Genomic DNA, 26,715 nt, shown 5'->3' with positions numbered 1-26,715 from the left:
GATTACAATCAAAGGCTGAACATCAAATTTGAAAGAGGCTGATCACTGGCACAAGGCAACGAGTGTCATTTTATAAAATAATAATGATAATCACCCAAACACATTAACTAGGATCATGGGATCATAATGGAAAAGAATGGGAATGAAAAAAAAAGTCAACATAATTTGTCACCACATCTCATTTCCTACACAGGATATAGGCAAAGGCTCCAGACCCATTACCCTAGGCACAGATGTTTATCATTTACTGCAAAGGTGCTGAGAGGCCTTCGGGTCCAAGCTCCTTAACACTAGGAACATTTTATGATACGAGTTGGAAGATGGGGAGGAGGTCGGGACTGGAGAATTCATCCACCCCCACCCCCACTGAGGCACAGATCCCAAAGCTCTTACCTGGGGCACATTATCCCAGTCCTTCTAGTTCCCTGACACATACCCCACCCCAGCTGATCTCGTCCCCATCTCCCTACCCCCATCCCCGCCCAAAGCTTTAGGGTGGGGGCCGGTGGGGGTGGTCAAGAGAAGGGGATGAGTAAAAGGTAAGTTTCCCCGAGCACCAGGTGACTGGCACAAGGCTCTCCTCACAGCCACCTCCAGGGTGAACAGTTCAGACCAGTCGTCGACCCCCCCCCCTTTCCTCCTTCATACCCGCCCCCCCCTCCAGCTTTACCTCACTACTCCCCCTCCTCACTCCACCCAACTCACAGCTGCTCCTGAGGATCCTCCAGCTCAGCCAGCCAAACCCTTTCTGGAAACGACGGCAGCCCAGAGGGTCCAAACCACCTACCATCTCCGTTCGCGTTCCAGTTCCCTACACCACCGCCGCCGCCTCCTCCTCTTCCAACACCGCAGCCGCCTCCTCCTCATCTGCAACACCACCAGCGGCGGTCGCCTGGAGGCCCCGCCTCCTCCATCTCCTCCTGCATCATCACTTCCGGTAACCCCACAGCTCGGGGAGGGAGGGCCGAGGGAGCGGGAGGGCGGACTGCGGAGTGACGCACGAAGAAACGTGCGAAGCCGTCGCCAAGTAAGGGCAACGACCCGACCTTCTCACCTTCCCCCCCTCCCAGGAGGGGGAAGGAAATCGCCTGGGCGGAACTGGGCCGAACCACAGAGTGGTTAGGTAGGGGGGAAGGAGCAGGGAGGAGATGGGTAGTGAAAGAGAAGAGGAGGGAGGTGAAGGGATTGACCGTGTTTTTAGCGAATACGCCGGAAGCTAAATGTCGCGGAGGATTGAGGTTTATGTGGGACTCAAGCCTCTTCTTGTCTATGAATGATGCTCCCCACCTAGGTTTCCTCAGATGGTTCAGTCCGACCAGGCCTACCGGGCCAGACCCTGATCTTTCCGCACCGGCTCCACGGGGCTCTCGACGTTCCCTTCTCTCACCCTCGGCACTGTGGGTGTGTGTATGGTGGGGCAGGCGTGATGGACACTGTGTGAGTGTAAGAGGTGAAGGTGGTCTGCTCTGGACGATGGAGAGCGCGGTTGGCTCGCTAGAGTTGGAGGCAGGGAGTGGGGAGAGAGCTGTGGCTTGGTGCGCCGTTGCTAGGATACGTGGTAGTGAGGCCTGCCCCACCCCACCCCCTCCAAGCTCGTGGGCTCCGGCTCACCTCGCTGGAGTAATGGCCGCCATTTCCCCCGGATTATTACCTGCGTTGGTTTAATCCAACCGACTACCCAGGTGGGGGTGGGAGCTGAGAGATTGGAGTTGGCTCACCTAGGGGTGGGTCCTTCATGCAAGTGCCTGATCTGTTAACTTCCTTTCATGGATTCTGAGCCTCGTAGGTGCAGACCTTAGGTGCTAGGGACACTTAAGTGACACTGAAAACGGCTGCCTTCCGGGAGCTTCCACTCTACTGAGAGAACTACACCGTTCTCTCCTGATTACTTTATGGGGCGGCCGATGAACAGGAGGGGCTGAGCAATTATTTGAAGGAAATGGGACTTTGGATAACTTTTACCTATAGAGATCCCAGAAGGGTATAGGGAGTGAATTGCACTGCAACTGGGCTTTGCAAAGAGAGCAGGAATTTACCTGGCTGGAGAATGGGAGTGCATCCCTATTATATGAAATTTGTAAATTTACTGGCTACTTGGGCTGGGTAGGTCAGCAGGATACATTCATACAGTATATTTCAAGATTGGTAGTGATGTAAAGTCATTTATGCTGTGGCTAACTCTTCATGACCCCATTTGGAGTTTTACTGGCAAAGATACTGGAAGTTTGCCTGTTTCCTTCTACAGCTAACTTTACAGGTGAGGAAACTAAAGCAAACATTATTAAGTGACTTGTCCAGGGTCACACAGCTAATAAGTGTCAAATCTGGATTTAAACTAAGGTCTTCCAACTCCAAGCTCTGCTTAATTCATTGCCCCACCTAGTTGACCTTTGGGAGTGATCTTAGATAGAGAATGAGAATTGCAAACTACCTTAGGCCAGAAAAAGGTTTGTGAAAATCACACCTAAGTGGGGCCTTAAAGGGAGCTAAGGAATTCAACTGACTGGAGAATGGGCATGCATCCCAATTGCATGGAATTTGACCTCCCAGAACTTGCAGGCTACTTGGGGAGGGCAGCAAAATATACTCATAAATATATTACAAGATTAGGAGTCATGAGGAAAGAGGGGGAATGAGAGATGCAGACAAAGTGCTTTAGGCCAGGGAACATTTTGTGAAAGTCACACCTGAGTTGGACCTTGAAAGGAGAGTAGGAATTCAACTGGTTGGAGAATTGGAGTGCATTACAGTTGTGTAGAATTTGGAAAGTATAGTCTCTATCTCCAAAATAAGTCAAATAGACAACCATATATCTAGCCCCTTCACTTTGCTAAATACTGGGAATACAAGGAAAGGAAAAAAAAACCCTTTATCAGGGATACAGCATGCTAACAATTAAGTACAAACATATATACAGGATAAACTGGTGATGATATACAGAGGGAAGGCACTAGCATTAAGATGATTAGGAAAGGCATCTTATAGAAGGCGAGGTTTTAGCTGAGACTTCTAAGAAGCCAGGGAAACCTGGAGAGGAGAAGGGAGAACATTCCAGATGTAAGCCTAAAAATTAATACACAATAAATCGCAAGTATCATATTTAATAAGATTTATTAATAATTAAAATTTAAAAAGCTAGAGTAACGGAAGCTAAGATTCTCCCCTCACCCCTTTGCAAGAGAAGAGAGTGAAAATTGGAGTTACAACTATATACAATACTCCAGCACACAAGATGGGGATGAAAGAGGAAAGAGATACTGGGAGATGTAGTACAAAAGGACAAAATTTTCTATACACAGACCTGGGGGACAGTAAAGGCCATCGTCACTAGATCACAGTTTTGATGATATGACTGCAATAGTGATATTGTTGCATTAGAAAGATTTATTTTAGCCCTAGATTGGAAGGGGGAGGATGGGAAAGGAAGATTGTAGGTTGGAAAAACAATAAGAGATTTAAAATAGTCTAATTGAAAAATAATAGCACCCCTAAACTAGGATCCTAGAATATTAGAACTCTAGGAGTTCTTGGAGATCATACAGGCCAGGAATTCTTAACCTTTTTTGTTTTCTGTACCCTCAGGTAAAATTTATAGAACCCTTCTCTAATATTTTTAAATGCATAAAGTAAAAGATAGACCAATACAAAAGAAACCATTTATGTTGAAATATAATTATCACATTTTTTTTAAAAAGGTCAGGGGGGCATCTGGGTGGCTCAGTGGATTGAGAGCTAGGCCTAGAGACAGGAGGTCCTGGGTTCAAAAGTGGCCTTAGATACTTCCTGGCTGTGTGACCCTAGGCAAGTCACTTGACCCCTATTGACTAGCCCTTACCACTCTTCTGCCTTGGAACCAATACACAGTATTGATTCTAAGATGGAAAATAAAGGCTTTAACATAAAAAAAGCCTCCTGGACCCCATTACCTGTAGACCAACCCCTTCATGAGGAAAATTAGACTGGGGGTGGAAAGAGAAGTAGGGAGACCATGATTTTGCACTATACAGTGAAAGAAACAGAATTTGAACACAGATCTTTTGACTACAGATCCAATGCCCTTTCCACTGACAGGGTGAGTATTGGAGAGATCATAGTTGTGCAGAATGTGGAAGTAAGACTGGACAAAATTTGACAACTAATTGAAAAATGGAAGGGTGAGGAAGCAGGGAAAAATTAAAGGTTACTTAAATCTTCATAAGTTTAATTCTTTCAAGGTAACAGAAAGAATGGTATCATAACACTAACAGAAATATGAAGGTTCAGAGCAAGAGCATTTTGAGGAAAGAAAATAAGTTTTGACTATATAGAGTTTGAGGGGCTATTAGTACAGTCCATACAAAGCAAAAGGCAGTTGTAAGGAATAAGAATAGGTTAAGAGAGTTACTAAGCAAGATATTTTAGATGGTCCTGGCCTGATTCTTTAATTTGGTTCTCTTCCACCACTATAGCCATGGTACTAGAGCTTCCATAGAGCTAAAGCCAATATATACAGTGAGGAAAATTCCAAGACTTCATCCTATGGATCTAGTTCCAGAATGACCTCACCACCATTTGTTCCTAGTCAGGATAATTAACTGAGATGTCACCTAGGAATTGAGGGTCGTTGTTGTTTTATTAGTGTTGCTAGTGATCTAATTTTTGATCCCAACAAAATTTTGTATCAACTTGCACCCCCCCCCCCAATCAAGAATAGTGATAGCAGGTCCTACTTTCTTATTTATCAATATGATGAAATCTAACAAGGTATCTGTAGTCGTTATTTGTACGTCCTCACTGTTCGTTCCTCAACCCGTTGATAAGCTTGGTTCTACACCCCACTTTTGCACAGGATAAAGTGCTATCCTACAATTCTAACTTTTGAATTCCCAAGTTATTTTCAAACTTCAACCCAATTGGCACCTCCTCTCTTCCAGCATTTCCTAACACCCCTTCCCCAGTTGTAAATGCTTTTTCCTCTCACTACCTCAAACTTTATTTAGAATCTATTTTGTATTTACTTTTTATGTCTTTTATTTCCACTCCATAAAATGCTCCTTGAAGGCAGAAGTTTATTCTCTCAAACCCCCCAGTGTATGTGTGTGCCTTGCATATAAAAGGCATGTAAATGTTTGTTTAGGATTAATATAGCACTTGGAAACTTGGGCTCCATGGAGGGGGAAGGTGGCAGAATCCTTTCATTGGATAATTATATTCAGCCTCAGAGCTGCTAGTACCACCTATGACAACACTTGAGAGTCCAGGAAGAGCAGTTCTGTACTTCCTTCCTGTGGGTTAGTAGCATGTCTTATCAGGTGGTGATTTATGGTCAGTCTGGATGTGGACATCCTTGTCTTCATTGTGGCAGACAGAACTCACTTAAATGCATGAACTCCCAACATGTTTGGAGTTTATGAGCTAATTTGGGAAATCTATTTGAAATGGCAGCAACTATATTATAGCTAGCTGTATTAGAAGGTTTGAGTTTTTAAAAGCTCCAACTCTAATATAATTAAAGGTTTTTTCAATTCTATATTTAACCTTCCTAGACAAATCATTGCAAATGAAGGAATTATATTAGTACTTGTACTTCCTATCTATATTTCCTAGATTTCATAGAAGGCTTTACTTATGTGACCAGTATTCTGTGCTTTTTATTCACAATGCATTTTTTTTAGCTCTGAGTGAAAGGGTTTGGTCTTTAACTTTGGCCTTGCTTTCCTCTGTTGGTGACTGGTTCCCTATTCTATTCAAATACTTTTCACACCTGACTGCTATTCCTTTGCGGAGGTTCTTTTAGCTTGCATGTTTTCCTGTAATGTGCCAGGAAGGAAAATAACTACTCTATTTATTTTGAATCTGGGACCTAGGTTCTGTTTTAATTTAAATTTCTCTTCCTGGGAAGATAAGCTACTGTCATGGTTACAGTGCCCTGATTGGAGAACTTCCCAGGACATGCATAGACTTGTGTGTAGTAGAGAAATCCATAGAATTTTTTTAACCCGGTACATTTATTTGATATGGTTGAGATGTAGCTTTTGAGAGTATTCCCAGATAATAATAGGCCCATTCCTATGTCATGTTTGAGAACTGTTGTAAAAGGTTTATCTTTTTTTTAAGTAGAAAAGCAAATAAAACCTATTTCCTCTTTTTTTGACATTATGTCCTAATATTTGCACCTTCCATTTGCCCTTTGCATATCTAGATATAACTCTTATATAACAATGATTGCAGTATGAATATTATCCTTTCCCCCATCATTTGTACAGCAAGTATATAACATGAAATTTTGCTTTTTAGCTACAACAGTAAAGTCCAGTCCCAAAGGTAGGGGAGAGGGGAAGTATAGATGGCATAAAATGATTAACAAAACTCACTGCTCTTTCTGTGTGAGTGTGTGTAACAAGTAAGGACTGAAATGGTTATGATCTCTGTTCACCAGAAAGAAGAGAGCAGCATAAATTTGGAAAAAGGAATACACAAAGATGAATGGGGAGGAAGAGATAAAGAAAAAGTAGGAAGGGAAGCATGGTGATACATTTGGTGTTGGCAGCCAGCATTATATTTCCAGTAAGAATCAGGAGCTGTGGTATGTAGATAAGCCGGGTGTCCAACTGAGAGTTATTTACTCACTCTGAAGAACAATAGAACTCTACTGTACGAGTATTATTAGTGATCAGAGAAAAACAGCTTTGGGATGGCTTGGTAATACCTCCAAACAATAAATTCACTAGCAGGCAACAGATTCTTCTTGCCCTTATCAAGAGTTAGAAAAACCTCAGATAGAGGAATAACCTAGTTCAATACTTCTAGCAGTTCCTTAGACTCATGAAGAAGAAGAGCAGTTGAGACACAGAGTTTATATCCACACAGAGACACTTTGTTTATATTCATGGAATTTTTTCTTTCTTTCTTTGACTATTTTAATATTTGAACTCTGGAGGTTTGCAGAATGCTTAAAACTCAGCACAGGTTACTCTTAAATCTTGAGGTGCTTGAAGTTGACCTTATAGCTCAAAAGAAGTATCTTCTAAAAGCAATGTATTCAAATGACACTTTTCTATGCATATTATAGAATGAAAAAAAAATGTTTAGTTTAAATCACCAGTGACTAAGCAATACTTTCCCTAAGCACAACGGGACATACTACTGGTAATATCATATAAGGCCCAGGGCCTTATAATGAAACTTACTAAGACAGTACTGGATCTGGAGCTCTTTGTTGAGTTTTCATGTTTACAGAAGGCACTCTGTAATTAATTAAGAATTAATTAGTATTTAAAATATTTTGAGCTTCTCTGATAGCTAGTATTCTATAATTATCAATCATGAATATCCCATGATGCAAATGTAATTGACTAATTATTAGTAACTTTTTTAATTTTTAAAATTTTTTCTGCATTTTTGAGTTTTCCTGACCATGTCTTAAGTCATTTTGGTATAAAAGAACCAAAAAAATTACGGATATAACATGATACAGAGTCCCCTGAGAAATCACTCTTATGTGCTATATCCTGTTGGAAGCCTTTCCTGACCTTAGTTGTTGTTGCTTATTTTTTCTTGTTCAAAATATCAGGTGTAAACTTACCTGTTTAAATGTTGTATGTATCCCAGTAGAATGTATATTTCTTGAAGACAGTGACTTTCTATTGTGTCTTTTTAACCTTATTGCCTAGCACATTGCCTTGCACATAGGTACTTAATAAGTTTTTTGGATTTTGAACAAATTTTCATGGTGGAGTTCACACTGTTTTCCAGATGTTCAAAACTTTTCAAATAAATTATAATATTTTGATAATTATATATTATAATGTAATATAAATAATAAAAATAAAAATAGCAGTTTTGTCACAAATTACCAGGAGGGAAAAAAATCTCATTTTGGAGCAAAGCCCTGAAGAGTCCTCGATTTATAATTGTAAATCTACTTCTTAGTTTTGTCTTCTCTAATCCACTATCAAATAATCACCTTTTTACTCATCTAGAGGTAGGAAGCAGTGAATTATCCTTTTATTGTGATTGCCTTTGGCTTTCCTAGTTTTCTTGGTAGTATTGTGCAACACAATTTCTCCACTAGATTGGGGAGCCTTAGGAGAGCTGTACTTGGAATTCTGACATTCCTGAGACCAAAGTCATGTTTCTGTAAATCTCATCATTTAGAGGAAATTTTCCTCTCTGCACTCAGGTCCAAATTATTCATGCCAACACGCTTTTATTTTTCAGCATTTTAATTTTTTTTGTTTTTCTGAACTTAACAAACATGAACATTTTCCATACACAGAACAGAAGAGGTTCATATATGAATCCCTAAATATGACACACAACTTTTTTTAGCATGTAATTAGTTCAATACATTAGTTATAAAGCTGTTCTGTTCGTCTCTAAACTTCTATCTATTATTCCTTTTTTAAAAAGTTTCATTTACACTTCTCTTAGAACTCTGTGTTATTAGCCCCCATTCTCCTTCTTTTATAACAAAAAAGCATAGTCAAGCAAAACAAATTCATATGTTGGCAGTATCTGAAAATATACGTTTTATACCGCACCTTTAGTTCATTATAGCTTTGTCAAGAGATGGGAAGCATCCTTTATCATTAGTTTTTGGGAGTCCTGATTCAGTTACAGTGATCAAAGTTATTAATGTGTTTTTCCTTATGGTCCTTGTGGTCATCCTGTAATTGTTCTCTGGAGGCAGCTAGCTGGTAGCAATAGTGGCTAGAGGGGCGAGCCGCAGTCAAGATGACCTGAGTTCAAATGTGGCCTCAGATACTTAACTGTGTAATCCTGGACAAATCACTTAACCTATCTGCCTCAATTTCCTTATCTGTAAAATGCGGTTAATAATAACACCTATGTAAAAGGGTTGTTGTGAAATATATCTTTAAGCATTTCTGAGATTCTATTTTATACCCATCAGATTGGCAAAGGTGACAAAAAAAAACAAAAAATAAAAATCATTGAAAGGGCTATGAGAAAACAGTTGCTTTGATACTTTGTTGATAGAGCTATGAATTGATCCAGCCAGTCTGGAAAGCAGTTTGGAATTATGCCCCAAAAGTGTCTGGGTCAACAAATACCCATGTTAGGCCTTTACCCAAAGAGATCAAAGAAAGAAGAAAAGGCCACTGGTTTGTAATATCAAAGCTCTGGAAACTAAAGGGGGCATTGCCTATCTACTGGAAATGGATAAACAAATTGTGGTTAAGTGAAGGTAATAGAATCTTATTGGGCTATAAGAAATGAAAAAATAAATGGTTTAAGAGACTTGGAAAGAAGTGAGCAGAAGCAGAAAAACAATTTATAACATTGCAAAAGTGAACCATTCAGAAAAACTTATAAATCAAATGATCAACTATAATCCTAGAGGACTAACAAAGAACACTGCCCAATTCATGACAGAAATGATGGCTTAATATACAGAATAAGAAATGCATTTTGGATATAGGCAGTGCAGGATTTTGTTTTTGCTTGACTATGCTTATATAATATAGGAGTTCTCTTCTTTTTAGTAGTTAGGAGAGGTAGGAGAAAAGAGAACATATTTGATAGAAAAAATTTTTAAAGGGTTTTATGTTTGAAAGGCCTTTCTCCATGTTATTTCTTTTAAAGTAATAGTATCACATGGGTTAAAAAGTATGTACAATTTAACTTTTGGTATATAGTTCCAGTTCATAGCTCCAACAATATTACCTTAGTATGCTTGACCTACAAAGACCCTTCTTCAACTGTCATTTTCCTTTTTTGTCATCTTTACCAAACTGATAGATATGAGTTGGAACTTGAGTTCTTTTAATTTGTACATCTCATACTGTTGGTTTGGAAATTTTTTTCATCTAACTGTTGATAAATTGAATTTCTTCCTTTGAGAAGTACCTATTCATTTTCTTTGAACATTTTATCTGTTGGGGAATCACACTTGTTCTTATTATAGATATATAGACCTATATTCATGCTATATAGAGAACTGATATATGTATGTATCAATTCAGTATTTAAACATGTTAATATATTACATATATATATCAATTTTCTATTATGGATATTAGGCCTTTGTCATAGAATCTTACCAAAAAATTTTCCCAATTAACTGTTTTCCTTTCTGACTCATAACAGCACTGATTTTGTTCATATAAAAGTGTCTCAATTTTATAGAATCCAAATTTTCTATTTTATGCCCTGAAATTCTCTTTATCCCTTGTTTGGTCAACAACTCTTCCTTTATACAAACTTGTAAAACATATTTTCTTTCTTGCTCCTCTAATTTTTTTATGATGTGACTTTTTAGATCTAGATTATGCATCCATTTGGCACTTATTATGGTACATACTGTGAGATGTTGGTCTAAACTTAATTTTTGGAAGGCAATTTTCCAGTTTTTGCTGAACATTGTGTCCTTATCACCCTGGGATTTGGGATCTTTGGGTTTGTTGAATACTGTGCAAGTGTATTCATTTGCTTCTGGATCTTGTTTACCTAATCTGTTTCACTGATCCACTTTCTTGTTTTGTTTTTTGGGTTTTTTTTTTAAGCAATACTGAGCAGTTTTGATGACTTCTGTTTTGTAATCTGGTTTAAATCTGGTATTGCTAGCCCTTCTTCCTTTCCACTTAAATTTTTTAAATTTCCTATGAGATTCTAGACTTTGTTATTATAGGTACTTATAATATATATGCATATATATTATAGATACTTATATAAATGGGTACAATATTTATATTGGTGTAATTTTGGGAACATTATCCATCATACTTCTGCAAACTTAGGTTAAATAGTAGGCATTTCTATATCTGATGTTATAGAAAATCTAAACATATCACACATCAGAAATACTATTTCCATAAGAATCTCCATTGATAAATGGTCAAAGGATATGAAAAGGCAGTTCTCAAAGGGAAGACGTCAAGCTACCTAGAGTAGTATTTGTTTTGATGCTCCAGATCATAATAATAAGAGAAATGCAAATTAAAGCCACTCTGAAGTTCCACCTTACACCCTTCAAATTGACAAAGATGACATAAACGGAAAATGACACGGTTAGAGGGCAGTTAAACAGGCACAGAATGCTCTCATTGGTGGAACTGTGAAATGGCTTCTGAATGCTTCGGAAATGCAGTTTGTAACAATTTCCAAAAGTTAATGTGCATGCACTTTTGACTCAGAGGTACCATTACTAGGCCTCTACCCTAAAGAAAGAAGAAAAGGTCTTTTGTGTACAAAAATATCTATAGCAGCTCTTTTTGTAGTGGCACCAAAACAAAACCAGAAACTAAGTGGGAAGGAGAGGGGAGACAATTGGGGAAATGCCTACACAAGTTATGGTGTATGAGTGTAATGGACTATGGTTGGGGGCAGCTGGGTGGCTCAGTATGTTGAGAGCCAGACCTAGAGACAGTAGGTCTTGGGTTCAAAGGGGCCTTAGATACTTCCTAGCCTTGTGACCCTGGACAAGTTACTTAAGCCCCATTGCCTAACCCTTACCAATCTTCTGCCTTGGAACCAATACCCAGTATTAATTCTAAGACAGAAGGTAAGGGTTAAAAAAAACCCAAAAACTAATGGAGTATGGTTATGCCAAACATTGTGTTAGGTGCTAGTGATAGGCAAAAATGAAATTTTCTCAGGGGAGACAATGTGCAGTAGCTCAGGCCAGTGTGACAAGGAAATCACTTTAAAAGACTGATATATATTAATTTAAGGTCGCCAAGGAATTCAGCTATGTAATTCCTAAATGAAAACTCAAGTCAGCAGTCAACTTTTTATAGTTTAATTACAAACAGGAGGAAGAAAGGAATTAGAGATAGAGAGAGAGAGGGAGAGAGAAAAGGGAGAGAAGGGAATAGGGCTTAAATACCCCTTCTGTTTAGGCTGGGCCAAAAGGCCCAAGCCCTTAGATAGCTGAGGCAAAGAAAGGAGATCAGTCCCTATTACTCACATGACCAAAATGGAGAAACAGTCTCAGGGGCCTCCACCTCCAGCTTCCTTCAGACCCAACTCTCAAAGCACCACCTCTCAGACCAAAAACCTCTCCAACCAACCCCCCTCAGTCCTCAGACCCCTCTATCTTTAAGGAAACCATCCAAGTTCCCTCCCCTCAGTTCTCACATCTACCACTCACTGTCCATGTCTTCCCTGTGCCAATGGTGGCTCTAGCTTAACCCAGGACCGCCCAGAGGTCTGTGGCTTTGCACATGTCTGTTGAAGGTCATATTCTCAAATAATTAAATCTTGATCCTTTGCTGCAGCCCTTCCTAAATCCTGTTAGGACTGAGTGGGGTGGAAATTGTATTTTCCAAGACCTGGTTCTGTCATTCCAAGTATCTCTATTGTATCAATTCTAAAATCAATCATGACTCAAAGAACTTCCTGTTCTATGCTTAAGCATAGGTCAAAGCCCTTTCTATTGTTCAGCAAAAGGTTTCTGTCCTAAAGTAATTTTAAGAAAGGAGGAGGAGGAACCTCCCATGCCAATGGGGTTCACATTCCAATAGAGTTCCCACTATCAATAGGAAATTTTTCAAGTATGAAATTTCCCAATGGTGAAATTTCCAACATTTATAAGTCTAAGAAATTTTAAGGTTTACACCAGCCACGTCTTTATTCCTTTCCAGGATGCATTCCTCACTCTCTAATGTTCTCTACTCTGATGTATTTCTAGCAGATAGCACAATACGTGGTATTGGCTTGATTATTTTGGGATATGCAAAATGTATATGAGATATTTTGGTGCATGTGAGTACATTCTAGGCAAAGTAGACAATCCAGCCCTATGTTGTCAAACCTGTCCTCCCCTCTCCACAGCACCTGAGGACATTTCTCACATGACCTACTGCCTACCTAGCAATTCAATGCCTTATCTGAGATAAGGTCAGGGTTGCGGTTTGGGCACTTGTTCTCTAAAAGGTTTGCCATCACTGACCTATACATAGACATTGGGATGGGAAATAGAATAATTTGTACAGGGAACAGTACCCAGGGGTGTGAAATAAGCCTTCGGAGGAAGATTAGATCCAAGTTATAAATGACTCCAAATACCAGAAGAGGATATATTTATTTGATCCTAGAAGTAATGGGAAGTCATGGGAGTTTATTGAGTTGGGAAATGACATAGTTAGAGGTGTGCTTTTGGAACATTTCTTTGGCACCTCCGTAAAAGATGAATAGAAGGGGCAACAGAAGGAACCAATTAGGTTATCCAGGAGAGACTTGATGAGAACCTGTTTGATTATGTGTAAGAAACTGTTAGCCACATTTAGTGTGATAAAAATATGAGTACAGTGGTTACCACCTCAGAATTTATCTGTTCCTAGAATTAGTGTGTCCCAAACTTTCTGAGTATGAAGACTTTTTAAAATTAAAAATAAATTTTTATGGATTCTTACATGATATTGATTTTTTAATTAGTATCCATTGGCAAGGAAATCTTGAATAACAAAAAGCTGCTTTGAATTTTAGGAAGTTAATTTGTATTATAACATCTATAAAGAATATCCCAAAAGTTTTAGTCCAATCTTTTACACTTTGATAACTTAAAACTGCATTAAAAGTTTTGGAGCATTGTATACTTTCTAAAAGTTAAATAAGATCCAAGTGTCAATAAAAATAAATTAAATAAGGCTACATATATGTATAAGGTATATGTATTCACCTACCAATAGGTAAGTTCTCCATTTTATTATATTGGCTTATCTAATACGTTGAACATGTAGCAGAATCTTTGCAATCACTTAGGAACCTGTGGCCCATTAGTTGGGAACCAGAGTAATGCCGGAAAACAAGATTTTTACACAAGTTTGTCATTTTTTAAATTTTAAAATAAACACAGATAGCAGAATGTGAATATAATGGGCAGGGATAATACAAAAGCTAGAGAAATTTACAAAAGAGAGATGAAACCTTTTTGGCTGATTGGGGTGAGGTGAGATTTTTTGGCATACATGACATGGGGACACTATACTTACTATATATATATATATATGTATATATATATTGCCTCCTTATATTTTGCCTCTAAATATTGCAAACACATTAAATAGCTGAAAGGGCAGTGGTGAGTTTTTGCTTTTATAGAGATACATTCCAGTACTTGTGAGTTTCTGTTGCTTACTTTTTGAAATGACAAAAGGAGGAGCTTGTGATGAGGACATAAGAATAGGAATAGGCATTCCTGGCTTTCTCTTAGACTCATTCTTTGGTGCTGAGCAAACAGAGCTATGGGTTTGCAACCTATAAAATTTATGCAGGCATTATTTTTTATTATTAATTAGTTTGTTGCATTGAAATTTCTAGGTCTCTCCCCCCCTTCCTCACACTAGAGAGTTTGTGTGTGTCCCTCTCGGTGATGTTTTTTAAATATCCCTGGATCTTTATTAGAAACTATAAGATAGCTCCAAAATACCATATTAGTACTGTTATTAACACCTTAGTTTCTGTTTCAACCAACCAGACCTTCTCATTTCCATGCCTGTGTCATGCAGTTAGGGAAGTTTTGTCTTTTAGTCCCAGGGAAATGAAGCAATCACTTAGTGGAAGTCAGTTACATGCTCTGTCTTTCACACGAACTGACTCACACCTTTTCATATGAAACCTTGGAGTTTGGGGAGAGCCAGAAACTCAGAAACCAGTTTCCTTACCCAGAAAAAAAATGACGTCATCTTATCTGAATTTGATTTGCATTTGTGGAATCACAAACTGTAGTTACCTCTTGGCACTTCTCCCCCCACCCCACCCCCCAATCATCTTAAGTATTTTACTGCTTGGAATATCATGGACTTTATAGAGACTTTGAATGTCAGTGTGGCAGGGTGTTTGTCTTTTTGTATATAAAACTGTTTAAATTAACTGATTAAATCTGGTTTATTCATGAGAAATTTTAAAACTCCAGAAAGGTCAGTGTAGTCAGGATCTATAGTGCTTAAAGAATCATTCTTGAAAGCCTGCTTAGACTAAGAAAGCCTCTTTAAGATGAATTTCTATAGCAAGTACCCTTTGAATTAAGAATGTATGTTTGGATTAAAATAAATAATGTTTCCAGATCAAATATGCTTTCTTTTGATAATCAAATTCGAGTTCAGAATGATCCTAGGTATCTGATTTCTTGGCATTAAACTTCTTCATGTGTTAAAAATGGGTCATGTTCCCTAACAGCAGTGATCAGTCTACTTCACAATCCTGATAATCTTGTTTAGGGAGGGTTGGCGAGAGCACAGAAAGGACTCAGATGTTGGTGTCATAGGTTCTATTCCTAGACCTGCAGCTCATTACCATGTCCTCATTATTTGACTTAATGGAGTATGCGTCTGTTAAAAGAGAGAGACTCAGTTCACTAAAACCCTATTACCTAAAATATAACCAACTAGAGTTGTCCAATAATCAGCATTTTTTTTTCAAAATTCTGCTTTGTGGATACCAATAGAAATTGTACCCATTCTGCCATTACTTCTTTCCTTCTCCCCCCACCCCCACCCCATACACACACACACACACAAATTAGAGAGCATAATATGGCCTAACTCCTTAGATAAACACACTTTCATTCCAATCTCTTATATATAAAGAATTAATGTTTAAGGTGAAGAATGTAAAAGCCTCAGTCATCAAAGAAAAATTCATTCATGTTCACTAATTATTAGGATAAGAAATTACTTATGTTTAAGAATAACAAAAAAGGGTTGTACTTAAAAGGTAAACTTTTAGCTAACAGAAAAAGTCACTTATCTAGAACACCCATGGCCTTAAGTATTCAAGTTAAAGGGGTTTTTATTTTAACGTGACCTACTAGGAAATTTATTATGGAGTACAAATGCAGCTCTCAAACCAGCTATTTCCTAAAGTATTTAAGTTTCCAACATAGGAAATAGGACATCATTGAGGAACCTCTTGTTTTTTTGTAGGCTAAAGAAAAAGCAAGTATGGTTAAGCAGTAACTAGTGTTCTTGCTTCTCTGATTCTGGGTAAGATTACCATGCATATCTGTTTAGAAAGAGCAATTATTAAAAAAAAAAAGACTACTTAAAGAGCTTGTGAAAAATGTACATCTGCCTGACTGCCTACTATCAAAATGAATTTTCACACAAATTTTTCCTTTTCTATTTTTCTAGTTCCTAAGATGACAACGGCAACACGACAAGAAGTTCTTGGCCTGTACCGCAAGATTTTCAGGCTTGCAAGGAGGTGGCATGCAGCATCAGGGCAGATGGAAGACACCATCAGAGAAAAGCAGTATATTATAAATGAAGCTAGAATATTGTTCCAGAAAAACAAAAATGTAAGTGGGATCCACAGAGATTTCTCAAGGAACTAAATAAATAATTTTTGTGTTTTTTTTTTTCATGTCTTTTCATTCCTAAAAATAATGTGGAAGAAGAACTAATATTCTAGGACAGAGAAGTCAGTCCAAAGCCATAGCCATACCTCTGGTAGAAATGGACTTTTGTCAGGACTTGGGTTATGAATTGCCTAATGTGATTCCCATGTGGAAGAGCTGATATTTCACTCTTTACTTTTCTTGCATTTTAGGGCTCTATAGTGTGAGCCACATACTTGCCTTCAGAATAATTCACTAGTTCCTATCAATCCAATCAGTAGAAATTCTTAGTGGAACTTATCTAAGTTATAAGATCTTCAAGGGTAGAGACTGTGACCTCAAAACTTCTTGAGATTCCCCACTCCCCCTCCTTCTTACCTTTCAGTGCATTTAGGTGCTTCATAAAGGATTATTGCAATGAATCAAGACCCAGTCAGGTGTTGGGTAGGGAAAAGAGCACAGAGTTAAAAGTAAGGGTTAAAGCTTAGGTAATCTTCATAAGGTACAGGTGGATTGATTTGGTCTTTATCAGTTTATCCACCCAGACACTGAGCATGCACTGAGGATTCACATCCAAGAGGTTTGATTTCATTTATTATTTTTAAAGTATTTAAGTGCCTGTTATGGCAGGCCCTGTGCTAGACATTAGGCATTGAATATATAAAGTCAAAACTAAAACTATGCCAACCCTCAAGCACTTCTTTCTTGGAAAAGGAGCTCCACAACATAGATATAAAGAAAAGGACAGACAAAATATACAAAGTAGTTTCCAAAGGGAAGGACATTAGCAATTGGAAATCAGGATTAGGCTCTTGTAGGAGGTGGCATTTGAGCTGAGTTTTGAAGGAAATTAGGCAAAGATGAGGAGGGAGTGTGTACTACAGACAAGGGGACAGAAAGTATAAAGGCATATATGTATGTCTTGGCAGGTGCACTGATAGTAGCAAGTAAGTGTAACAAGAACATGGAATGCATAAGGAGTATAGCATTGAGTAAAGCTGGAAAGATTGGTGAAGCCACATTGTAGAGGGCTTTAAATGCCAGGGAGAAGAATATAGTTTATTCTGGAGGCAAAAAGGAACCACAAGAGCTTCATGATCAGAGGAGTGACATAAGCTTTAGCAATGTGCTTTAGCAATATCAATTTGGCAACTATGTGGATGAGAGACTGGAGAAGGCAAAGGCTGGAATAAGAAAGACTTATTAGGAGGCTGTTGCATTAGTCCACATGAAAAGTTATAAGGATTTGAACAATAGTAGTAGAAAGAAAGGAACAAATACAAGCAATGTCATGAAATTATAGTCAAGATTAGGCATGTGATGGGGATAAGAGAGAGTGAAGAGTGGAGGATGACTTCAGTTGCAAACCCAGATGAATGGAAAGATGGTAGTATGGGCAACAGAAATAGAAACATTAAGAAGGGGGGAAGGGTTTAGAGGAAAAGATGAGTTCTGTTTTGACTTGTTGAATTGCAATACCTATAGACATTGAGGTTGAAGGGTTCAATTGATAGCTGGTGACTTAGGTTTGAATGTATAGACATAAAGTTATCTGTATATAACTAAATCTTTGGGAGCTTATGAATATACCCTGCTTTGATATATCCACACTTGATACAATGTGACATGGATGATGATTCTGCAGAGGAGACTAAGAAGGAGGGTCACATAGTAAGGAGAATAAGGAGAGAGCACTCATGAAAAACCAAAGAGGAGAAAATATCCTAGGAAGAGAGGGTAATTCTCAGCATACTATGCTATAGAAAGAGCCGACCTTGGAGAAAATAGTGCTGAAAGAGACCTCAAACAGCATCTAATCCAGACTTCTTATTTTGAGGCTTAGCAAGGTTAAGTGATTTGCAAAGGTAATACATGACAGAGTTGATATTGAGCCCAGGTATTTTTGACTCCAATTCCAATATTCTTTCTACTTCACTGTGTAACTCAGTGACGAGGTTGGAAGCCAAATTGCAAGAGTAGAAGTGAGGTGAGAAACTAGAAGCAATGACTGTAGGCAGTTCTTTCTAGGAGTTTGATAGTGACTGGGAGGAATGAAAAAGGAAAAGAATTGAGGGGATTGGAGTATCAAGTTAAGAAATTTTTGGAGAGCCGGGCATGTTTGTAAGCAGTAAGGAAGGAACAAATATAGATAAGGAGAGATAAGAAAATTAGGAAGAGAAATCACTTAATAGAAATGCAAATCAGAATAATTCTAACTTTTAATCTCACTGAGCAAAGTGAAATGAAGTGAAGAAAAGATGAAAATTATTCATGTTGGAGGGTCTGAAGGAAGACATACATACTGACATCCCCTTGGTAGAACTGCAAAATAGTTCAGTTATTCAGAGAAACATAGCAAAACTCCTGTGAATTGATACACAGTGAAATGGGCAGAACCAAGAAAACATGTTGTGCCCAATGACTACAACAGTGTGAAAAGAAGAATAGAGTGAAACTGAATGGTTATGGATAATTATGCATAATTATAATAGCCAAGCTTAGTCCTAGAAAAGAGTTAGAAAATACGCCTCTCCATTGCTGAGGTGGAAACAATGTAATAATCACTGCATTGTTTGTCTTTATCAACTGTTTTTTTCTCTTCTTAAAATATTTTTTGTTAGAAGAGATAACTTGTTGGATTATAATTATCTGTGTATATGTTATGTTCTTCATATCCCTTACTAACCAGTAAGCACGAGGAGGGCAAAGACCATGTATTATCTAAATTTTATGTTTCACCTGGCATTTAACATGGTGTCCTGCACTTAATTGCTTAATCAGTGTTTGTGGAACTGAATTAAAATATTGACTTAATTATAACCTTCTCTACTGCCTCTCAGATAAATTCCATATTCCTTAAACCGATATCCAAGGCACAGAATCATCCACTTAAACCAATCTTGTACTACTTCACAGTAAACCCTTTGTTTCTTTTTGTTTTGTCATTCTCCCAACCCACTGCTCTCCTGTTAGATCATGTAAATGACCTGTCTGTTCCTTTGTTCATGTTTCTCTCAATGTTTACAATGCTTTACTTTTTTTCTATCTCTAAATCCTATCTTTCTTTCAAAAGCCTACTTTATAAGACCATTTTTCCATGAGACCATTGTTTTCTGAATTTCTACTACATATTTAGCCATAGGCTCACAGAACATGAGATCTATAAAGGACCAGAGAGAGGCCATAGGCTAACCAATGTCCAGAAAAGAATCCCTTCTACTATATACCAAATAGTCATTCAACCTTTGCTTGAAAAGACCTAAAGTAAAGGGGAGCATAATGTATCCCAAGACAGCCCATTCCATTTATGAATAACTGGCAAAGGGAGCACAATATAAGTGTTAGCTATAATGTGAAAAATAACTTGATCCTACCAATCCTCTAGGCTATTGTCCTAAATCTCTCCTCCCTTTCCAAGGCAAGTTTCTAGAAATAACTTTATACTTGTCTACACTTTTGCTTCCTGAAATATGGCTTATAAACTCACTGCTCATTTAAAATTAGTATCTCTGAGGTTGCCAATATTATCTTTATTTTATTTTTTCTCAGTTACATGTAAATTTTTTTTTAAGTTTTGAGTTCTAAATTCTCTCCTTCACTCCTGCTCCCCTCTAGAAAAAGCAAACAATTTGATATAGATTTTACATGTTCAAGCATGCAAAACATTTTCATATAAGCCATATTGAAAAAGACCAAGACCCCCCCCCAAATAAAGAATAATAAAAGTTAGTTTAAAAAATATGCTTCAGTCTGCATTCATACTTCATCAGTTCTTTCTCTGGAAGTGGTTAGCATTTTACATCCTTTTGAATTGTCTTGGATCATTGTATTGCTGAGAATAGCTAAGTTATCCAGAGTTGATGATTATATTATATTGCTGTTATTCTATACAATATTCTCCTGGTTCTGCTTAACCTACCTTGTATCAGCTCATGTAAGCCCAACAGGTTTTTCTGAAACCATCCCGCTCATTATTATAGCCCAATAGTATTCCATCACAATCATGGATATTCCCACAGTTTCTGAGAGGATATGTGAAGGAAATTAAAGACAAAATAGATCCACTGAGGAAAAGTAGCCATAAAGACATGCTCATGAGTCTGCCTGGGATTCCATGGCAAGACCTGTGTCTCAAAATAGCAGCTAAAAAAATATTGTCTAGTTATAACCAAAATATAGACATTTCTTAGGAAACTTCCTTCTAATCATCCTTGACTTGTTCATTATTTTGATGACCAAAAAAGCTTCTGTAATGTCATGACCAAATGACCCAGACTCTTTTCTCTTAGATTCCTGTAAATCTTCCAAGTTATTGTCAATATTCCTCAATTGCTCAGGTTTCTAGAAATGTTTTGGTTAAAGGTTTTTCACAATTTTGAAACAATTTTTGTGAGAAAGTTATACTTCTAAGAATGATGTAATGCTTAAACTCTATATTCTATAAAAATTTTTCTCTTTGTCATAATAAACATTAGGCCTAGCCACAATCTCTGTGTGATCTGTGTCTCACCCTCTGGGGGTTCCTCTAGTCTCTCAGGTGGCTGCTCTTTCTATTTTCTTCCTCCCTCAAATTCACTTTCACTCACTTATGAGTAGCTGGCCTCTTTAGTAAGCTGATTTCCTCTCTGTCCTTGTTATGGTGTGTTTAACTCCTAATTACCTGGCCTTCATACACAACTGAGTTTCCACTTCTTTGCCACCACAGAAAGAGCTAAGTAAATATTTTAAATATTTTTGAATATATAGGTTCCCACCACCTCCCCCTAAAAAAAGAAGAAAAAAACCCAAACTCTTTGCTCTGTCGAAGGATTTGTGGTTTTATGACCCGTTAGGTATAGTTCCAAATTGCTCCCTAGAATGATTGGATCCATTTTTCAGGTTACTTGTTTTTCCAATAAGTTATTTAATTTTCTCCTATTCATTCATATTCCTATTCTTTTTATTTTATTTGATTGCTTCTTGGTTTCTCTGAAGTCCCTAGCTTCCATTTGTTAATTCTAATTTTTAAAGAATTATTTTCTTCAGTGAACTTTTGTACCTCTTTTTCTATTTGGCCAATTCTACTTAAAAAAAAATCTTCCCTTTTTTGGATTTTTTTTGTGCTTCTTTTACCATTTTGCAAATTCTACTTTTCAAGGTGATATTTTCTTTATTATTTTTGGTGCAAAATAGCTTCTGATAATTCACTTCAATTTCATCTTCATTGGTAGTAAATTCACCCTTTTCATTTTGGATACTGGCAATTTAGTTTTCTTTTTTTATGTACTCAAATTAACCACTGGTTTATTTTATTGTTTGTTTTCATAAAACAAGCTCTAGTTTTATTTATTCAAAGGATTTCTTATAATTTTATTAATCTCTTTTTTGATTTTCAGGATTTCCAGTTTATTGTTTATTTGGAGATTTCTTATTTGTTCTTTCTGGCTTTCAAATGTCATGCCATCTGCCTGTCCACGGCAATGTTACACTGGCTCTGGCACTTTGACACTAGGGACACTCACTTTGACTGTAGGGGATGTCAGAAGACACCTGTGTCAGGCTATTAGATATGATATTACTCTGTTATACCTATATCCCATCGTTGGAGGTATTTTACTGCACACAAAATCATCCCATTATAGTCACTTTACACCTGTGCCCTCTATCTATGTATGCTCCTTTTAACTGCCCCAGTGATCAAGTTCTTAATTTTCATCTTCCTATTTAACCTTATTGGTTCCCTTATGATTTCTCTTTCTTTATGCTTTTTTATGCTTCTCTTGAGTCTTATATTTGAAAGTCAGATTTTCTGTTCAGCTCTGGTCTTTTCATCAGGAATACTTGAAAGTCTTCTATTTAATTTTTTTTTAATCCCTGAAGGGTTATACTCAGTTTTGATGTTGAATAGGTTATTCTTGGTTATAACCTTAATTCCTTTGCCTTTTGGAATATCATACCCAAGCCCTCTAATATTACCTTTAATGTGGAAGCTTCTAAATTTTGTATTATACTGGCTGTGGCTCTGTGGTGTTTGAATTGTTTCTCTGTGTCTTGTTGCAATATTTTCTCCTTGACCTAGAAATCTGGAATTTGTATTTAATATTCCTGGAAGTTTTAATTTTGGGATATCTTTCAGGAGGTGATCTATTTCAGGATTCTTTCAATTTCTCTTTTATCCTCTGGTCTTAGGATATCAGATTTCCTTTATAATTTCTTGAAATGTGATTCTAGACTTTTTCTTTTTTTTATCATGGTTCATTATGGACTTGTTGAGAAAATTTGCATTTTAATTTACTGCAGAAGTCTTTCTGTTTTCAGGAAGTAGGTTTTTGTGGGGTTTTGTCCCAAGTTGGATTAATCCAAGGAGTCATTAACCTGATGGACTATTGCTTAGGAGAATCCTTCAGGCCTTTAAGAACTAAGGAACCTCTTTTTATATTATATTTACTAGAGATTTTTTTTTATGCCTTCAATAAGCCCTTTCATTCATGTGAGAAGAGTTACTATTTCTGTCTGGAAAAAAAAACTTTCTCGCTCAAAGGCACTTATAAACTACATAAAATCCCAAAGGAAAATAAGAATTTTGCATTTGTTGCTAAAATAGATAATTATCACAATAACAGCTTCTCATAATGGGGAAACTGAGACTATTTGGTCTTGCATTTTTGCTACAAAATAGGAAGAAAGCCAAGTTTTTATCTTGAGGTAATCAGTTGCTAATTCTAGGTGTTAACCTTACAGAGAACTTGTCTTTCACCAGTCTAGCCAGTACTAAACTACAAGATCTTTGGAATGGACAAGACAGACATAGTTCACAGACTATATAGTCCACACTAACTCTGAAGTTTTCCAGGCGACTGATGAAATTTGAATCCTTTTCAGAGTCTCAATGTGAACTTTGAATAAACACCAAAATCCTGGCCCTTTCTAATTATTTTTTCAGCCCCTTCCCACATCATAGAAGGCATTATCCAGCAAAATATATATATGTATGTGTATATATATATATATACACACACACACATATATATATATATATATATATATATAATGTCTTTTGTGTTTCCACTTCTTAGTTCATTAATCTGGAGGTAAAAATTCACAAGTTATTCTCCAATATTAATTCTGTAGCTATATATACTGTTCTCTTGGTTCTACTCATTTCAATCTTCATTATTTCAGGTAGTTTTTTCCAAGTTAAAAAAAAATTAATCTGCTCATCATTTCTTATGGCAAGTTAGTATCCCATCACAATCATATGCTGTATAGTTTAGCCATTCCTAACTTGAGGAAAATTAGTTTTATGTTTTTTAAATACTATCTTTTCATTACATTCCTTGAAATTGAGTTGCCTTTGTGGGCACATTTAGAAATGTAAACAGTTTTTGGAATGTGAAGGACCTTTTCTTTAAGCCTTCAGGCTACAATGCCTTGCAGAGAATCCTTTATTTTCTTTTTGATTATCTTTCTCAGATGGGCTTTCTAGAAAAGCCCAAGATGAAGTCATGGGGTTCCTTTAGAATTCAATCAACATAGTAAAATTTAAGCTAAATTACTTTTCCATTATCACCATTAAATTTATTGGCTATATATGTAAGGAAATTTTAAAAAAATAAGCAAGTACTTTATTTAGCATTAGAATGTGCTATGCTGACACTTTTTTTTAAAACTCTTGAGGGGATGCCCTTCAATTGGGGAATGGCTGAACAAATTGTGGTATATGTTGGTGATGGGATACTAACTATTGTGCTCAAAGGAATAATAAAGTGGAAGAATTCCATGGAGCCTGGAACAACCTCCAGGAAGTGATGCAGAGCGAAAGGAGCAGAACCAGGAAAACATTGTACACAGAGACTGATACACTGTGGTACAATCAAATGTAATGGACTTCTCCATTAGCGTCAATACAATGTCCCTGAACATTCTGCAGGGATCTAGAAGAAAAAACACTAGCCACAGGCAGAGGACAAATTGTGGGTGTAAAAACACCAAGGAAAAGCAACTGCTTGACTACAGGGGTTGAGGAGATATGACTGAGGAGAGACTCTAAATGAACAGCCTAATGCAAATACCAACAACATGGAAATAGGTTTGAATCAAGGACACATGTGATACCCAGTGGAATCGCGTGTCAGCTATGGGAGGGGTGATGCGAGGGGGGAGGAAAAGAAAATTATTTTTGTTTCCAATGAATAATGTGTGAAAATGACCAAATAAAATGTTAAAAAAAACTCTTTATTTTCCCATTTTAACAGCTTACAGATTCAGAACTGATTAAACAATGTATAGATGAATGCACAGCAAGAATTGAAATAGGATTACATTATCAGATCCCATATCCAAGGCCGGTAAGTCTTGATTCAATCTCCAAATGTTAGTACTAATCCATTGTATCACCCAAAGCTGGTAATTTCTAAGCATTCTTTCTCATGTGGACTAGTAGTTTGGGGAAAGCATGAAATTAGTACAGAAACAAATAACATACCTTAATCTCTAGATCTGGGGTCTCAACCTTTTCTGTATCTTGGGTCATTTTTGAAAGTCTAGTAAAAACTATGAACTTCTCAATATTAACTCTTTCCTACATTCATTTACAAAATGTTACATTTTGGGAGCAGGTGGTTAGCTCAGTGGATTGAGAGCCAGGCCTAGAGACAGGAGTTCCTAGGTTCAAATCTGGCCTTGGATTCCCAGCTGTGTGACCCTGGGCAAGTCACTTGACCCCCATTGCCTAGCCCTTACCACTCTTCTGCCTTGAAACTAATACACAGTATTAATTCCAAGACAGAAGGTAAGGGTTTTTAATAAAAAAAAACTTTTTTTAATGTTCCATTTCAATTAGAGGTTAGTTAAAATTAAGATGTATTTTTTTCCCTTGTTCAAATTCACTGACCCCCTGAAATCTATTTATGGACTCCCAGAAGTCTATGGACCCAAGGTTAAGAATCCCTGCTCTAGATTGAGATAGTCTGATTGGAAACTTAAGGTCAAAGAGGGGGGCATCTGTAGAACCATATGGAAGCGAAGTAGCATTACCAGTACCTTGTTTAAAAGGTTTTCTCTTATCTTTCCCATGGAACTATCAGGAACCTGGCCTACAAACTGTTGCATTTTTTTAACACTTACTATCTGTTTTAGTATCACTTCTAAGACAGAAGAACAGCAAGGGCTAGCAATTGAGGTTAAGTGACTTGCCTAAGATCACACAGGTAGGTAGTCTCTGAGTCCAGATTTGAACCAAGATCCTCCCAACTCTAGGCCCAGCTGTCCACTGTAATCCCTAGCTTCCCCAAACCACTGCATTTTTAAAAGGAAAACACCAACTGTGGGTTTTTACTTTACTATCTGATATAGATGTTTTTTTCTTTGTGCAGATTCACCTGCCTCCAACAGCCCTCTCTCCCCTTCAAAGTCGTGGATTTCAAAACCAGGAGAAGCTAAGGAAACTTTCGAGACCATTATATCTCAAGTCTCATGATGAAATTTTATAATCTAAGAAATAGGTTCTCTCTGCGAACTGTGAGTCCAGCAGGTCCTGAGCACAAATTAGATGATGAATCTTTTCTTCTTGACTGAAGGCCAGGCAGAGAAAGGAAAGACAATGAATTTAGTCTCTCTTAAACACTTAAAAAATTTGGATTCCAAATCTCATTATATTAGTTCATATATGTCTTTGAATTTATCAGTGTCAGTGTCTTGCTAATAGGAAGATGCTAACTCCTAAAACATTGGCTCTGATCATGATCTTAAGTAACTAATTAAATGAAAGTCAAAATATTGCAGAAATTGTGTTGGTTTAAATTAATTTTTTTTGGTGGAAATAATGTAGATACATATACAGATTAGAGACATGGCAGTACTTGTTAACAGGTTCTCTTGGAAGTTCTTAAAATTATTATGAAAATCAAACTTGTACTGTGGACTTTATTTTGTTTTGTATTTAAGTTATGGATATGTTTAAAATAAAACCTTTCCTGTTTTAGTTGTTCTGATAGTTTGGCGGGGGGCAGGGGGTGTTCTCTTGTCTCAAAGATATACTTCTCATTAATATTCAAGTAGGCTATTTTCTCTTTGACCACACTAGCAGAGTTTATCATACATACTGTAGTTACTATCACCCCCTTAACTGCTAGTGGAAGAGATCATATCATCTCAGGGAAATATCACAGATTCTTTGGGAAGTAATATAATATATTTCATTCTGTTCATTACATGCATTCAAATAAATTCTAAAACCTGTGACTTATAATCCTGGCCTCAAAGTTTCACTGAAAACTCATACTACAATTGGTAAAAGTCATGACTATTTCTAATTGAAAACAAAATTGGAATTTCACAAACAGAAAATAAGCTGTATAAATTAGAAGGCTAGGCATATTTTGTAATTTTTACAAATAGGGAAAAGGAAAATATACATCAAAAGGAGAAGAGACTGTGCCTTTGTGATAAGCCAAGCA

The 26,715-nt window shown here is 37.2% G+C and overlaps 2 protein-coding genes across 11 annotated transcripts in view; one reads left to right on the top strand and one right to left on the bottom strand.

Annotated features, from left to right (window-relative positions):
• Nucleotides 1–1,416, bottom strand: part of DCUN1D3 (defective in cullin neddylation 1 domain containing 3) — a 33,058-nt gene extending 31,642 nt beyond the window's left edge. Inside the window, exon 1 of one of the 4 annotated variants that reach the window (XM_007498211.3) lies at nucleotides 1,288–1,416. The gene's annotated coding sequence lies outside the window, so the exon portion shown is untranslated. Of the gene's footprint in view, nucleotides 1–670; nucleotides 925–1,287 lie in introns of those variants that run through there. The other 3 variants (XM_007498209.2, XM_007498210.3, XM_007498212.3) reach the window with 3 other exon arrangements.
• Nucleotides 854–26,240, top strand: LYRM1 (LYR motif containing 1). Of its 7 annotated transcripts, none has more exons than XM_056806558.1 (4): nucleotides 854–937; nucleotides 16,074–16,240; nucleotides 24,514–24,606; nucleotides 25,633–26,240. In XM_056806558.1, the coding sequence occupies exons 2-4, from the start codon at nucleotides 16,082–16,084 to the stop codon at nucleotides 25,747–25,749; spliced, it is 369 nt and encodes a 122-aa protein (XP_056662536.1). In that variant the 5' UTR covers nucleotides 854–937; nucleotides 16,074–16,081; the 3' UTR covers nucleotides 25,750–26,240. The 7 variants fall into 7 exon arrangements, with proteins under 7 accessions (XP_056662536.1, XP_007498270.1, XP_007498267.1 ...); XM_007498208.3 differs by lacking the exon at nucleotides 854–937 and adding an exon at nucleotides 1,005–1,123; XM_007498205.2 differs by lacking the exon at nucleotides 854–937 and adding an exon at nucleotides 1,300–1,437.
• The last annotated feature ends 475 nt before the right edge of the window (nucleotides 26,241–26,715 follow it).

The sequence above is a fragment of the Monodelphis domestica genome, chromosome 7 (assembly GCF_027887165.1).
Source record: "Monodelphis domestica isolate mMonDom1 chromosome 7, mMonDom1.pri, whole genome shotgun sequence".
NCBI classification, from domain to species: Eukaryota; Metazoa; Chordata; class Mammalia; order Didelphimorphia; family Didelphidae; genus Monodelphis; species Monodelphis domestica.
The sequence above is the reverse complement of the archived record's forward strand: the minus strand, read 5'-3'. Positions and strand labels throughout refer to the sequence as shown.

What these genes read in the sequence shown, in the direction of transcription:
- LYRM1 (XM_056806557.1), top strand. Translation starts at nt 2,185, where the DNA reads ATGACCCCATTTGGAGTTTTACTGGCAAAGATACTGGAAGTTTGCCTG. An exon ending in TTCTACAGCTAACTTTACAG is followed by an intron (nt 2,258 to 16,073) that starts GTGAGGAAACTA and finishes CTATTTTTCTAG; the next exon opens with TTCCTAAGATGACAACGGCA. An exon ending in TGTTCCAGAAAAACAAAAAT is followed by an intron (nt 16,241 to 24,513) that starts GTAAGTGGGATC and finishes CCATTTTAACAG; the next exon opens with CTTACAGATTCAGAACTGAT.